This window comes from Phyllostomus discolor, chromosome 3 (assembly GCF_004126475.2).
Source record: "Phyllostomus discolor isolate MPI-MPIP mPhyDis1 chromosome 3, mPhyDis1.pri.v3, whole genome shotgun sequence".
NCBI lineage: Eukaryota > Metazoa > Chordata > Mammalia > Chiroptera > Phyllostomidae > Phyllostomus > Phyllostomus discolor.
The window spans coordinates 186,609,042-186,625,785 of record NC_040905.2 but is presented as its reverse complement, the minus strand read 5'-3'; the positions used below and the strand labels follow the sequence as shown (position 1 = coordinate 186,625,785).

The window sequence follows — 16,744 nt, the reverse complement described above, 5'->3', positions numbered from 1 at the left end:
CCTGTGTTGCTATGTCTGTGAATGGGACACCTGGGAGCTATTCCCGGGGCTGTTCATTTCATCTCACAGCGTGGGCGACCGACTCCTGGGCCTCCCAGGATGGAGCGACGCCACGGCAGCAGAGGCAGGCTCCTGGCTTAAGGCAGCTCCCAGAATTCTGGGAGACCCTGTCCCTGTCCCCGAAGTCTTTGAGGCAAGAGGCAGCATTTATTACATTATCCGGAGGTTACAAGATGATCAAAGTTACACAGGGACATCTGAAGCCTTCTGCCTCTTAGAACCAGAGGGCCGTAGGGCTCTCCAAGGGATCGTGTAGACCAGCCTCCCATCAGACACCCAGATCCTTCCAGCACAGAAGGACTGTTTTCCCCCTTAATGTCCCTACTGGTCCCTCTGGGCCCACAGGGGTCCTTTCAGCAGAGACCACCTTCCTGGTCTGAACTCAGCATCAGTCTGTCCCTCCAGTTGTAACTCACAGGCTCTGCGGCTGGGATTAAGGGCAAAATCGACGGGAGTGCCAAAACCCTCAGTAATCAATATAAAAATATTTTAATGCAATATTTTTTTAAATTCAAAATTAATGCAGAAAATCCATGGTGAACAAAATACCAAAATTTTAAATAGAGACAAGTCCTCAGGCCCAGGATCAGGGTAAGCCAAGTGATTTGACTCGCATGATGGCAGGATTGGGCCTTATCTTTATTTAGTATTTTGATATTTTGTTCACTGTAGACTTCCTACATTAGTTTTGATTTATTAAAATATTATTTATCTTGACTACTGAGGGTTTTGGCTTCCTCTTAAATTCTGCACTGAAAGGGAGCACCTTGTTCTCCTCCCCCGGTCCTGGCCTTGAATGAGTAGTATCGGTCAAGCCCCTTCCTGGGCTGAGCCGTCCTTCGTACTTGCTCTTGGTGAGCACTCTCTCCCCGGGGTGCAGGGCCCAGCGCTAATAAAGCATTCCTATTTGTGGTTTGACCACGAGCCAACTTCCCCAACCAGCCTTCAGAAGTCCATGGTCAAAGGAAGTTCTAGAGAGTTGAGAAATGTTTCCTGAAGTTGAACTTGCATTTCACATGACTGCTGGGGGGCGGATGGTGGTCAGCAGGGCACTGTTCCCCTGCTGAGACACAGAGCTGGGCCAGGCCCCAGATGGACATGTTCACAGGACCCTGGAATCAGTGGGACCTCAGAGGTGGCCCCAACACTCTATCAAAGGCACAGGCTCATTCTCTTGAGTTTTATAATGTTTTCTGGCCAAGAAGCTTCTGCGACCATCACGACTATTCATCAGAACTGGAGGAAACACGAATCTACTGAGTCCTCAACTTAGAGCTGATGACCCGTGAGCTGCTGCACCCATCTCGTTGTCACTGCCACAGGAGCTCCGTGACAGCTTTGAGGGATGAGGTAGTACAGAAGTATTTTACAAAGCACCGATGCAAAATAGGTGCTCAATGAACTGTAGTGCTCGCCATTCTCCAGCACAGGAGTCTCGGGGTAGGACAAAGGAGTGGTGAGGTGGATGGCGAGTCCACAACCCAGAGTTACGTGAGGTGAGGAACGGCCTAAGGAATTGGAATTAATTTTGCTCTTTTTTAAATAATTGTTTTTGTTTAAGTAGAATGCCCATACACCCACAACCCAGATCAAAAAAAGAAAGAAAATAGTAATAATCCAAAAACCATCCTTAGGCCCTGTCCCATTCAATACCCACAGCCAGAAGTAACCATTCTTCTGACTTCTATCACTGTACAGATGATTTCATTTACTTAAATGAGATCATACAGTATATGAGGTCTGTACGGAAAAAGTCCTGCTGTTATTAATACAACAAGAATTGTCTGTGCAATATCGATGTAACCTGGCAGCCAAGGAGAGTGGGCTGGAATGCACATGTTGTGAACAAGGGCGGTCAATGCTGTCGAGTGAGCATGTGTGCCCCCTACAGCCTGGATTTGGTGTGCTGTGACTTCCGGCTTTTCCCAAAACTAAAATCACCTTGAAAGGGAAGAGATTTCAGACTACCGATGAGATTCAGGCAAATATGACAGGGCAGCTGATGGAGATTGGGAGAACTGTGTGAGGTCCCAAGGTGCCTACTTTGAAGGGAACTGAGATGTCATTGTCCTATGTGCAGTGTTTCTTGTATCTTCTTCAATAAATGTCCCTATTTTTCCTAGCACATGGCTGGATACCTTCTGGGCAGACCTTTGTATACAGATTGGAGCCTTCCTCTTTCATATAATATGATGTTAGTAAGATTAGTTTATGTAGGTATTTGTTTATTTTCACTGTTGTACAAGTATTCCACTGTTTGACTATTGTGAATAATGTTGCTTTGAGCATCATCATACATGTCTTGGTAAACGCTTTGAAATCCCTTTTCTACAGTAAGTGTTCTGATCTGTCCAGTTACTTTTTCAGTATCCTCAGGTGTAGGGTGGAGTCGTCTTGCTGGTCCCTGTTCAACCTCACCCTTAAATGACTCCCATCACCTGTTCTTTCCCCCTGTTTTCTTTGATCTACTTGTATTTGCCACAAGCCTTGCATAGGGCATGTGTGAGCAAAAGCACAGGTGATTGTAGTGCTGGGTTTGTTGACTTTTCTCATTATTCACAGTGACTTTGCCGTTTTTTTTATTCCCCATCTTCAGTTATTGGTGAGGATATGATCTTATATAAAATTTTGCATAAGGCCATTTTATATAAAGCCATTAGTATAGCTTGGGGACTTTGGAAAGGTTAATTAAACACACAGTTTGCATTGTCTTCAGCTGCCTGGAAGTCCTCTAAATGGTATTTTTTAATGAACAGAAATTCTTTATTTTAACGACGCCTACCCCAGAGTCATGAAGATATTTTCTTCTCTTGTCTTTTAGAAGTGTTACTGTTTTACCTTTCCCATTTAGATCTACGGTCAACCTGGAGTTGATTTTGTGTATGGTGTGAGGTAGGGATCAAGATTCCTTTTCATCCTTTCTTTTTCATATGGATATCTAATTGATCCATTATCAGTTATTGAAAAGTCCACCTTTTCCCACACTGTGACGCCGTATTTCCTTTATCATAAATCAAATGACTGCATACATCTGTTTCTGTTTCTATGATTTATTTTCTCTTCCATTTGTTAGTCTGTTTTTCACCAAAACACCTTTGCCTTAATTACAGTAGCTTTATAGTAAGTCTTGATAATGGTCATCCTTAATAAGGCCTCCTTCTTCTTTCATGGTTGTTCTATTTTTGTGTGCAGTTGTGAATCAGATTATCAATTTACACACATACCAACCTGCTCTGGTTTTTGTTGGAATTTCATTGAATCTGTATATTGATTTAGGGAAAACTGACATCTTGATATTACAGAGTCTTCCAATCCACAAATTTTGTATATTCCTACATTTATTTAGACGGTCTTTAATTTCTGCCAAGAATATTTTATAATTATCCTTGTAGAACTCCATACCTTTTGTTTGTTTCTTTTTCTGGGTACTTGACATGTTTTGGTGAGTATGTGTTCAAGTGACCACTGAGTGCCTACTTAGGGCTAAAATTTCTGAGTTAAAAGATTTGCATATGTTCGGCTTTAGTAGACGCTGCAAAACAATTTCTAAAGTGGTTGCATCAATTTACACACTCACCAGCAGTGACTGAGAGTTCCACTTGGTTTGCATGCTCACCAACATTTGATATTACCAGCTTTTTAATTTTAGCCAGTCTGTGGGTGTGTAGTTTTAATTTCCATTTCCCTGATGACCAATGAAGTTGGGCACCTTTTCATACCTTCATTGGCCATTTTGATATTCTCTTTCATAAACTGCCTATTCAGGGCTTTTGCCCATTATTCCACTTGGAGTCTCTGCCTATTTCTTATTGATTTGTAAAAATTCTTTTTATGTTCTTTTTAAATTCTTGGATGGTTTATGTATATCTTCTCCCATTCTGTATTATATCTTTTCACTCTCTTAATGATGTAGTTTGATGAACAGAAATTCTTTTTAGTTTTTATCCTCACCCAAGGACATTTTTTCATTGCTTTTAGAGAGAGAAGAAGGGAGAGAGAGAAACATCAGTGTGAGAAAGAAACATTGATTGGCTGCCCTCCATATGTGCCCTGACCAGGGACTGAACCTACAACCTAGGTATGTCCCCTGACCGGGAATCAAACCCACAACCTTTCGGTTATGGGACGATGCTCCAACCAACTGAGCCATACCATCCAGGGCTGAAGAACAGAAATTCCTCACTGTAATGTCTTCCATTGTATTAGTCTTCTTTATGATGAGTATATGTGTGTCCTGTAGAAGCATCTTTGTCCACTCAAGATCATGAAGATATTTTCCTTGTCTTTTAGAAGTTGTGTTTTACCTTTCACATTTAGATATGGAATCTACATGGAATTAATTTTCTGTATGGTCGGAGATAAGACCAAGATTAATTTGTTTCAATATGGATAATCAATTGATTTGGGGCCACTTGTCCTCCCCAGCCTCTGTGCTACTGCAGCCACCTTCGTCGTAAACTGAATGACTATATCTAGTATGGATCTGTTTCTGGACTTCCTGTTCTCCACTGGTCTATTTGCCTACCTTTTCACCAAACTACACTGTCTTAATAAATGAAGCTTTATAATAAGACCAGATACCTGGTAGTGTCAGTCCTTCATCCTTGCTCTTCTTTAAGATTTTCTTGGATGTTCTTGGCTCTGATGGAGTTTTTCCCTGAGATCTACTCACATATTTACATTTTCTATTACTTTTCATTCCTCCCTGCATTTCTGTTCTTCTGTTTATGATCATTTTCTTTCCACCTGAAGAACTCTTCTTGGTCTTTTTTTTTTTACTGTGTTTGTTGGAGACAAATCTTCTCAGTTTCTGTTGTCTGAAACATTCTTTCACCTTTAATTTTTAGAGATATGTTAACTAGGTGTAGAATTCTAGATGACCTATTATTTTCTTTCAGCCCTTTAGGATGTCATTTTATTGCCTTTCAGCTTTCATTGTTTCTGTGAAGTCAGCTGTCAAGCTTCTTATTGCTCTTTTGAAGTTAATTGATCCTTTTTCTTTTTTTCCTTCTGGCTGCTTTTAAAATTTTTGCTTTTGCTTTGGTCTTCAGCAGTTTTATCATGCTTTGCTTAAGTGAGTCTTTTTGTGTGTGTTTGTGTTGCTTGGAGTTCACAGAGCCTTATAGAACTTCATGAATCTGTGAGTTGATGTGTGTTTGGGGAAACTGAAAGATAATATTGCTTTAAGTGCTGCTTATGCCTATTCTCTGTTTCCTAACATTCCAGGGTACCAATTATACATATGTTGTACATTTTCAACATTGCTTATGTTCCTTTCTTATTTTCTACCCTTTTTTTCTCTCTTTGCTTCAGTGTGAATATTTACTACTAAACTTTCTTCCAGTTCACTAACCTATTTTCTGCTGCATCCAATATGCTTCTTCATTCGTTTATTGAGTTCTTATTTTCAGTTATTTTATTTTTTATTTTTAGAATTTCCATTTTCTTTTCTTTTTCTTTCATAGCTCCCCGTTCGCTGCTGATAGTCTCTATCTTTTAATCTATTTTTCAAACATATAAATCATGCTATTTTAGAGCCCATGTCTAGTAACTTTCAAGATTTGGAACACCTGTGGGTCTTTGTCTATTTTCTACTTTTCTTCTTTCCCAAATTACTCACTTTACTTCTTGTCCTTTAGTAATTGTGTGGTCTTATCTCCTAGTGTGCATGGCAAATTTGATTAACTGATGTGGATATGAAAGTCTGTGGAGGCTACAGATGGTGTTATCTTTCTCTAGAGAAGATTTATTTGTCTTCAAGCAGGCAGCTGGGATAGGGGCAGATCGCTTTAATCCAGTCAATAATCAAGATGATTCAGGCTTGGTTTTAGTTTTTGTAAGGCCTGACCTATTTTGTTGGCCCTTATTTCTGGTGTTTGTCGTTCAGCATTCTCAGCTGAAATCCCGGGGTGTTTACTGGCCCCAGAGTCCACGCTGTGCCTTCCTGCTACTCCGACACTCTAAAGACTTCTGCTTATTTGCTTAGCAGTGCCACTTTGTGCTTGGCTTCTCAGCCTCTTGCTCTATGCAGCTTAGTTATCAGCAAATATTTCAAATGCAAATGCCAGTCTGAATACCAGGCTCACTTTTTTGTTTCCTTTTCCTCCCAGACCCTGGCGCTACCAGCCTTCTGCTCTGCTCTCCCCAAACTACAGGGTTTATGTTCCCCCTTCTCTGTGGAACTGCCAAAAACTCTGACTGAGTGGTTCCTGTCTCTGCAACGAGCCTTACAAGTTATCAGATGCTTCAAGGGAGAAGAGCAAAGAATGTTGGGCTCTTCTCAAAGCCTGTCTCCTCTCTCCAGAATCTTGGCTCCTCAAGTCCTGGATGTCCTGGTGGCTTTCTGATGCCTTTGAATATCTCTTTTTCTATCTTACTCTGCTTTTCTGAGCTTTCTTTAGAAGAGCTTTGGTCTGACATAAGCTATTTCGTCATAGTCAGGGTAGAAGTCTGAACTGAGACTATTTCACTTAAAAGGAGAAGAGCCTTTGGAGAATGGGGTAAGTGTGTCACTGCCTTCAGCTCTTAGAGGTGCTGTAAGGAAGAGCAGCCGTTTATTGTGGCCTCACAGGAAGCTGTAGGAGGCTGAGTAGAAGTTACAAGGAGGCAGATGTGAACTCTGCATCCAGAAGGATAGTCCCATAGACGTCAAGAACCCCTCCAGTGGAAGGCCTGAGAGAGAGTGCACTTCCCAGCACTGGAGGAGTCTCAGGAGGGGCTCAACAAACCTGGAAGTTGCTATTGAGAAGATCCAATAATCAGTTTATAGAAAGGACTTAATCAGCGGTAACTGATTTGTATATTGTCGAAATCCTCAAAGGTGTTTAGAAGTTCAGATGTCTGAGTTACCTCACAGACACACTGAAACAAAGTGCAGAGCCCTGGCACCTGCGCTTTCATCAAGCTCCCAGGTGGTGCACACCCTGGTGTGGAGGGACCGTAGACTAAATGGGACTCTGCAATTCCAGCACCTTACAAGGAATTCTAGGGGGAAACTTGGCCAGTTTTAGAGCTGTGGAGGGAACGGGGGTAAGAGGGCAGCTGTTGGAGATGTGTTCTTCCCTCTCCCTCTCCTCTCTTCAGTCTGTGAGGCCCCCTCCTCTGAAAGCAACATTTAGTCACCCTGTGCAGGCCAGCCTGGGAACCCGACCACTATTTATAACAGGGTTTCTATGGGAAATGATGTCCCAAGTTCCAACAACTGCCTTTCAGAAATATGCTGGAGCACAACCTGTCAGTAAGTGGGACAATCTATAAAAAGTTATTTTCTCAGAATCTTTTAGCATCTCATACACTTGACCTCAGACGATGGGTAATTAATCAGCTTTCCGTGTTGGCTTTCCAATGGAAGAAGTTCTCCCGCCCTGAATGGTGGGAGACCTGCTTCAAGAACAACTATTACTTGTTCTCAGACAATTGTCCCTTCCCGCTGCCCTTGTTTTGCCCAAGGGAGATTGGTGCTGGCCTCACCTGGGCAGTGATGAATGGCCTGGGACAGAAGGAGGTGGCAAAAACTCCAGCTGGGTACTCGCACAGACCAGGAGAATGAGGTCACCTCTCAGGGTTTAGTTACACCTGAGTCCTGTTCCAAGGGCTCTGCCTGCAGAGAGGCAAATAGCCATATTTCCAGTATTCTCCACCCTTCGTCTGCCCTTGTCCCCGGAACGAAGACTGGTTTCTGAGATAGAAAAGATACAGATTCGTAAATACACAGGTGAAAAGGGTCTGCAGGGGCTTGTGTTGGCCCCAAGGTCAAATTGAATAAACAATATGATCTTGATCCCCCTAGTGTTCCCACAAAAAAGAGAAAACCTCAATAAACTATATTAAGGAATTCTTAAAATGGCACTCATACCTCCTGGTGAGACCACACCCTGGTCTGGACTCCTGACTAATTTAAGAGGGTCACAGAAGCCTTGAAGGATGCCCCAGCGGCACGTCCTGGACGGGAAGGGAAGAGGTCTACAGACATCATCCGAATGGAGTCATGAGGTTGACCAGAGGGAACTCAAAGACAGACCCAGTGGCGCGGACGCCTCTGCGTGCATCAGACAGAACGCACAGGAGCGAGATCCAGGAGGAGAGAAGTCCAGGGCACCTCGTTCGTTTTAGGCCTAAAGCAGTTAATTAAAGAAAGACACATTCAAGTAATTTTAGTACTTTTCAAATAGCCAGTAGCTGAATTAACCAGAAATCTACTCACATTACAGTTAAACATCAAAGAAAATTATAGCCAAATAGTAAAAGGTGGAAAAATAGCAAGGGTGCGTTACAACAAAACATTAAAGGAATGACTCCCACCGCAGCAACGGGCATTAAACAGCAGTGCACTTAAGGAATAAAAATAATGACAGGGACTCACTATAATCATTAACCAGAGAAATGCAAATTAAAAGTAAAAGGAGATATACTTTTCTCTTAACCTAACAAACTGACAATGACTTTTAAAGTTAAATTACCTGTTGTTGTCAAAGAGACAGGGAAGTGGGCACTTTCATACCCGGTGGAATTCTAACTTTTCATGTTTGAAGAGGATACATTAGCTCTATCTATATATGTGTGAATAGTATTTAAGTTTTGTATCCCCTTTGCCAGCAATTATATTTGGGGGAATGTATTATGAAAAAAAATAATTATCAGTGTGTATTTAGAATATTTAGATACATGGATGCTTTTGCCTAAATGTCCAATGATTGGAAGCTGTTAAGGAAGTACAGGTAGGCTGTGCGCACAGGGAGGACCGCGGACCCCAGGCTCCGGCATCGCCTTGGGGTCTCCAGGGCATCCCGTCAAGCGACTGTGTGGCTGCCAGAGCCCACGCTCGCGTCCTGGACCCTCACTCTCAGTAGCACTGGCTGGTACTCATAGGCTCCCTCCATGTCCTGGACCCTGGACTGGGCACTTCGCACGCCTCATCTCACCAAACCCTCACGCCACCCAACAAGGGAGGACACGGAGGCCTGGGGAGACAGGGCCCACCTCGGGTCAGAGTTGGCAACCACAGAGCTGGGGCTGGAGGGCAGGACGCCCTGCTTCTACTCCCCATGTCCTCATCACATGGCCGGGCTCTTGTCTCTGTTGCTGAGAGGAAACTTCTGGGTCATTTGGTCCAACCTCCTTGTTTTTCAGAGGGAGGAACTGAGACTTAGAAAGGGTCTCTGATGCAAATTAAAACCACAATGAGATACCACTCACACCGGTCAGAATGGCCATCATAAATAAATCAACAACCAACAAGTGCTGGCAAGGTTGTAGAAAAAAGGGAACCCTAGTGCACTGTTGGTGGGAATGCAGACTGGTACAGCCACTGTGGAAAACAGTATGAAGTTTCCTCAGAAAACTAAAAATGGAACTGCCTTTTGATCCAGAGATCCCACAGCTAGAATTAAACCCCAAGACTCTTGAAACACCAATTCAAAAGAACCTAGGCACCCCAATGTTCATAGCAGCGTTATTTACAATAGGCAAGTGCTGGAAGCAACCTAGGTGCCCATCAGCAAAGGAGTGGATCAAAAAACTATGGTACATTTACACAATGGAATTCTATGCAGCAGAAAGAAAGAAGGAGCTCCTACCCTTCGCAACAGCATGGATGGAACTGGAGAGCATTATGCTAAGTGAAGTAAGCCAGGCAGTGAAAGACAAATACCATATGATCTCACCTATAAGTGGAACCTAATTAACAAAATGAGCAAATGAGCAAAATAGAACCAGAGACATGGAAAAAAGGAACAGACGGACAGTGACCAGAGGGGAGGGGAATAGTGGGGGAAAGAAGAGGAAGAAACTAGTCAAAGGACATGTATGAATGACCCATGGACATGACAATGGGTGGGGGGACTGACTGTGGGAGCGGGGGTTGGGCAGGGAAGAGCAATGGCCGGGGGCGGGGGGGCGGAATTGGCACAACTGTAATGGAACAACAATAAAAAATAAATAAATAATGGCGGGGGAGAAAGGGTCTCTGTGGGTGTTGTGTTGGGCCCTGGTGATGATACCTCAGTGATCAAGACAGCATCCCTGAGCCCGGGGAGCTTAATTCTCGCTGTGGGGAGGGAGGCTGGAACAGCAGACAACAAGCAAGTAAACCCATAAGTAGGAAAATTACAAACATGACAAGTACAAGAGAGAAGATAAAACCAGGGGCTAGAGAATGAATGCCTGTGGTGAGAGCGCTTTAGAAAGGATGGGTCAGGAAGCTGTCCCCCAAAAGTGACAAGCATGGACACTGGGGGGCGGAGAATATCATGCAAATATCTGGGGAAGGAGCTTTCTGGCAGAGGAAACAGCTAGTGCTGAAGCCCTGAGGTGCAAACAAACCCAATGAGGCTGAAGGACCCCCAAAGGGTAGAAGAGAGAGAGCCCCCTAATGGACCATTTCTGCTCCCCCAGGAGGAGCCAAACAGTGAGGGGTGACTACAGTAGGGCAGCCCTGGGGGTGTGCAGGGGGGTGGGGCGGGCCACAGTGCTGTCAGCTGGAAGAAGCCTTGGTTTGGAGAGAGTTTCTGCTGTGCATTTGGACTGAGGATCAGAACGCGATGCGTTTCTGAGGAAAACTGTAAGCAGGGACGAAACCTGAGTCATCCAGTAGGATGGAGGTGGACCCTTTGCGGGGTCACCAGCATTCACCTTTGGTCGGGCAGAATTCTTTGCCTGCAGGGCCCATGGGCTTGGCCGTCCCCAAGCAGCTGTGAGTGACCGCACTCTGCTAATGCCTTGAGCCAAGGGCAAGTGACCTGGGCTCCAGCCCCGGCACCACCCAGCCTGCGATGGCTCAGCTTCACCACCCTCCTATGCACGAGGCCTGGCCCCAGACAACTTGGGGTGGTTTTCAAAAAGCAGTTATGCCCTCCCAAGTCAAAAATGAGAGAATAACAGAGATGGAATTGGATTAGTCTAGCTACACACGTGTGTGTGCTCATGCTCACGCCCAGACACAAGCTGTGTGACCTTGGGCAAATCTCTGGACCTCTCTGTGCCTCAGGCTGCAGAGGTAGGATATGGGCGCCCACATCTAAGGGCCCTTCCCAGTATAAACTGACAGTGAATCGATGGTTTGTACATGTGATTTGTCCCCCAAGAGGGTTTTTCCAAAGTCTAAACCGTGGACTCTGATGCCCTTTCTGGGAGAGGAGTTCAGATGTGGTTTGAGAAAAGGCCGTGCGGAGGCCGAGGGTAATGGGTTCCCCGCGGCAGCATTCAAATGGATGTGAGAGCTTCCGGGCCTGGGGTGAAAAGGCGCTCTCAGTACTTTGAGACCACAGTCAGAATGTTAATATCACCAATGAAATTTTGTTCTGAAATTCAGTTCAATGGGAGAAAACAATTCTCTTTTGTTCATTGCCAAGTTATTACCAGACCCTGCTATACTATGCAAGAGGAAAGGGGAGAGAGGGTATGATGTACGGTCAGCGCAGCCCTGACCCCTGGGTCCCTGGGACCTGGCCTAGGCCCCGTGCTCTGAGAGGGCCTTGCTCAGGTCGCATGGAGCTCAGATCCTCGACCACCAAGATATGGCCAGCCAGAGCCTGCACCTCTCTCCTTCCTAGACCACACCCTGAATTCCCTGCCCAAGTGGCTGGAGCTGCTTCTGGTGCTGGGGAATCTCTTGCCTGGGTCATCTTCTTAAGGGTGAACCGCACCTCTGGGGCAAGGAGGGGGCAAGGGGCTGAATGATGCTGGAAGGTGGGGAGGTGGGTGTGGATAGAGCTTGGCTGAGCTGCCGGGTGGACCACCAAGCAAGGCCAGCTCTCCTCTCACTGCCAGGTCCAGCCGGAAGCCCTGAGGAGCCCTACAATTAGGAAGACATATTTCTTATGATGAGGAGGTAGAAGAGATTTTATTGATCAGTGTGTTGGTCTGTCTGTAATTTATATCTTTAGACATAGGATGTGGGCCTCCACTGGTACTCTAGCCCCAGGCCCTGCAAATATCAGGGGGGACCCTGGTTAGGGTTCATGGTTCCTTCACCCTAACTTTGCCAGATACCAGGGTTCAAATCTCAGCCCTGCCCCTTGCTAGCTCGGTGGTGCTAGGCAAGTCAACTTCCCAGAATCAGTTTCCTCACCTGTGAAACGGGGGTGATCGTGGTACCTGCCCTGTGAGGTGGGTGTGAGGGTTAAATGAGATCATGCACAGGAAGAGCCTGGACGTTCGGAGAGTCTCAGCTCTCGGCACTGCGTACCCGACGTCCTGCCAGCTGTAACGTGGTGTCCCCCCACCCCTTGTTTTCCAGACCCCGCAGCAGTATGAGAGGGAATACAACAACAAGCGGTCGGGCGTGGGGCCCAGCAAGTTCCACGGGTACGCCTACGACGGCATCTGGGTCATCGCCAAGACGCTGCAGAGGGCCATGGAGACGCTGCACGCCAGCAGCCGGCACCAGCGGATCCAGGACTTCAACTACACGGACCACACGCTGGGCAGGATCATCCTCAACGCCATGAATGAGACCAACTTCTTCGGGGTCACGGTCAGTCCCAGCGCCCGGGCTGTGCTTTCCTTAGTGCCCCTTGGAGACACACACGGCAAGGAGGGCTGTGTCATATACCCTCTGACACTGGATCCCTGACGTAACTTCCTGTGCGCCATGGGCTTTCAGGGCTGCTGAAACGGGAGGTGCTGTGGGTGCTCTCGGGCACGTTGGGAAATGCTTGCCTGTAACGCATGGATTAGAGAGGCCGCAATGAGTGGGCTGCCCACAGAGCAGGTGGAACTCTCCAAGCGGGGAGGTGGGGTGGGTAGCAGAAGCTCTAGACTAACATTAGATTCAAATCCTGGACCTTTACTTTCAAGTTACTTCTTTAAACACAGAGTGTTCATTCCCGAAATGGAAATAATACCTACTCTGGTAGGTAACTTGCTCTGAGCCTCAAGTTTTTCATCTGGGAAATGGGGATAATGATGTGTCTTGCACAGAAGTTGGTAAAATTAGCAATGATAATAATGGCTAATAATTCTCGAACGCTTCTGTGCTAGATACTATGCTAATAAGCACTTTATGTAGCTTAAACTCAGTAATGCATGCCTGGTGCTAGGTGGTAGAGAAATGCTAGTGATTGTTATTGTAGATAATGGTCTTGTCGAATCCCCTTGTCATCACCGGAAGTAGGTCCACTATTATCCCCATCAGAGGTGAGGAGCCTGGAGCTCAGAGTGTTTAAGCACTGAATCTGACCAGAGAGCGAGCTGGAATTTGGACTGGCCCTGGCTCTTAATTGTTGTGTCACCCTGCCTCCTTGTGATGGACCTAGGTGGCAGTGATTTCTGTCTCATGATGATGTATTTGTCATTGACTCTGCTCCCAGAAAATGGGAAAAATGTGTCTAAAGAGTAGGTTGAAATGGCTAAAGTGCTGCCTCAGTTTTAAAGAGTCATTTATGGAATCAGTCTGTCTTGGGGCATTAAGAGAAGGAGATAAGATGAGTTAGTTGGTACATTTCTTGAATGTTCCTATTCCTTGTGCGCACACTCAGGCTGGCCCTGGGGTCTGGTCTGGTGGGCCGGGCACTGAGCACCTGCTCGGGCGCCAGGGGCACAGGCACCGAGGAGAGTGAAATGGGCTCCCTGTCCTAGAGCCTGTGGTCCAGACGCAGGGGCCAGACCTCAACACAGGTGATGAGGGGGAAGCTGTGTGAGCCCAGAGGGGTTTCTGTGACCTTTGGTGAAAAAGTCCGAGAAGGCCTCTGGGAAGAGGCAGCCTGTGAGCTGTGCCTCTGACATGCAGGGAGGGGACTGGCATCTGGCCGGGTGGAGCGTGGTGTGCAAGAGGGAAACACATGCGCATGTGCAGGAAATGTTGGAAAGGAGGATGGTGAGGCTGGGAAGGTAGGTCAGAGCCCGTTTCTGAAGGAACAAGCTAAGGAGATGGGCCTTTCTCTTTAAAGTCAGAACTTTTCCAGGCGTACCCGACCAGCAGCACCAGTGTGCCCTGGGAGCCAGCTGGAAATGTGGAGGCTCCAGACCCACAGACTCGGAGCCTGGGGGCTGGGGCCCCGTGGCTGCGGTGTAGCAGACCCTCTCGGCAATTCTAACACACGCTGGAGTTCGAGGCCCAGCGAAGTGGGTGTTTGCAGCACAGTCTACATCTTGACTGGAAAGTTCAACAGCTTTCCTCAGAAGAGTGGTTAAAAAAATTGTTTTTATCCTCAGAACCTCTTATAAAATCTCACATGGTGCCTGGTATACATCATTCAAGTGGAAAAGGAGCTTCTCAGGTGAACAGAGGAGGAGCCTGGAGCCCTGTCTGTTCAGCCCCTTCTCCCCATAGCCCGCACCTCACCCAACAGCCTGGAGACCCCTCCCTCCGGAAGGCTCGCAGAGCACCAAGGACTTTTTTCTTCATGTACAAATCCAGACTGAGACTGACAGAGGGATGGGGCTCCCCCAGGGCCCCACTGCAGCAGAGCTGTCTCAAGACAAGGGAACACTTATTCAGGTCATCTTTTCCCACGTTGCTTCTCACTTAACAGAATGAGTTCATGGAACCCCAAGTGCAGTGGCTGGACAGAGAGCTACAGAATCTAGGAAGCATTTTGCCATCTCTCATCATCCTAGAGCTCAGGCATTTGGCCTGAGGTATCTTAGCCGGACATCATTTATAACCACTTCTAAGCGCTCCCTTTCATCTGAGCCAAATAATTCATAGTCCCTACTTGATGAGCAATTAAATAAGACGGCCTGAATCACTTCACACGGCTCGAAGATGAGTTTCTTTTTAATGGGAAATTCCTTGACACATATTTATGACTGCTCTGACTTGTGACTCATAATTCAGCCAACATCAGACCTGAGAGCAGTCTTATAGATCCTCCAAATCGATCCCCTTGCATTGCAGATGAGGATCTGAGGTTCAGACAGGGGGCTTCCAAAGTCACACAGGGAGGAGACCGACTCAGCAAAGCCAGGTAGCTCTGCTTGGTCTGGCCCCCACCGCGCTCAGTGCCATCTCCCCCTCTTTGTGCAAGTCGCCCCTCAGTTGAGCAAGAGGTTGCAACAGAGAAACAGTTCTCCACCCCCTCCACCCCTGCCCTTTCTCCTGCTCTGAGCCCCTTTGTCCCGTATTAATAGGTGCTTGTCCCTGGGTTGTAGTACAGGTTTCATTAAAATTGTCTTCCGATCAGAGGGAGAAAAAGGACGCCTGCTGACAATATAAAAAGTGTCTCTGTGGTCCAAGGAGACCACAGAAGGCCAAGTTCGGTCATAAATAAAGAGCTAGAAAGGAGAGGAACAGGAGAGGTGGAAATAGATGGAAGCATTTCCTCTTCGCTGAAGGGTTTTCATTATACAGCACATGCCGCATCCATTTTCCCCTCTCAGGCAGACGCCTTCTTCCGGGTCACCCATTCAGCATGTTTACTATACAGAAAATCATTTAAACACATTAAATCAATTGTATCTGTGACTCAATTTTAATTGATTCAGTACGCACACTCTCAGCTGGGAGCCAGGCCTGTGGCTCCCGGCCGGCGTGTCGAAGAGGAGATTTTTGCCATATCCCAGGCCGGGAATCCAGCTTAGCTCGGGGCCCAGCTCTGTTCTGTGTCCTCAGGAAGCTCTCCCCAAAGTTACTGTCCTCAGGGAACACCCAGAAATGGGATTCTGTGTGTCCACCTGCACACAGGTGGCCTGGGGATCCTGTCTACCACGGATTCCCTACACGCCCGGATCTGATTTTCAGCCTGGTTATAACTGCTCTGGTTCGCTATTTAGGTCTCAAAAGCCAGAGAATTTTGAGAATCCCCCTCGGCAGAATTCACATATAGGGCGGTGGTTCCTAAACTTCTGTATGCACGAGACTCTCCCAGAGAGCTTCATTAGAACGCCAGCTTTCCCAGCCTGCCCAGGACTCATGATGCAGGGGCTTCACAGTAAGGCCAGGGGATCCACTTTAGTAACAAGCCGTCTGGGTGACCCCCAAACAGCGACCTAGAGGATTGCTTGGGGCTTCATTGCATGCACACACACACATTTTGACTTTAAGTCTGCCAGAGATGTATTTGCTCCTGTGTTCATTCTCTCCTTTAGTAGACTCTGCGCTGGGTACTGAGAGCTGGGAGCGTAGGCAGGAATAACATGTGGTCCCTCCCTCAAGAGCCCCTGCCCAGGGCAGGAGAGAGACAAGTAGAGAAATATTTGCTGGGCAGTACCCAAGGTCTGCCCAAGGTCCCTGGAGGGAGGATCCCATTCTGCTTACGGGAATAAAGACCAGGGAGCTGTCCTCAATTTTCCTGTGGTTTGGTGGGCAAAACGACGTGTATGAGTAATTGTAAGGTGCCCATGCTGTGGGTGCTGAGCATCCCGTGCTGTGTGCTGGGAGCAAGGGTGCAATGCCAGGCTCCCTACCCCTGGCACTCATGGTGACAAACTGTGGGTTAACAGACTCCTCCCATGATGCTTTCCTACCTACGATATTGTGATTTATAAAAAAAAATACATATACAAAGGGTTAGGGTTAAAAAAACTGGAATTATCTTCTGGAGGGCAGGCCCTTGTAGTACAGGCTAACCCCACTAGGTGAGTCTTCTAGGAACCCATCTGTAGCAGTGTGCCAGCTGGCATTGTTGTGAGAGGCTGCATTCTGCTTCAGTGAAATTTTTTTGAAGACTCAGTGCATTTGCCCATGTCATGATGGGTGATTTAAGAGTGCACCTGCCCACACTGTGCTGAGTGTTTGGTAGTTTGA

At 46.7% G+C, this 16,744-nt stretch overlaps 1 protein-coding gene across 1 annotated transcript in view; it reads left to right on the top strand.

The window, feature by feature from the left end:
• The window catches only part of GABBR2 (gamma-aminobutyric acid type B receptor subunit 2), a 330,068-nt gene that overhangs the window by 185,189 nt on the left and 128,135 nt on the right, over window positions 1–16,744 (top strand). The window contains exon 7 of the mRNA XM_028531783.2: window positions 12,296–12,532. Coding sequence (XP_028387584.1) covers window positions 12,296–12,532 — 237 coding nt within the window. The remainder of the gene's footprint in view (window positions 1–12,295; window positions 12,533–16,744) is intronic.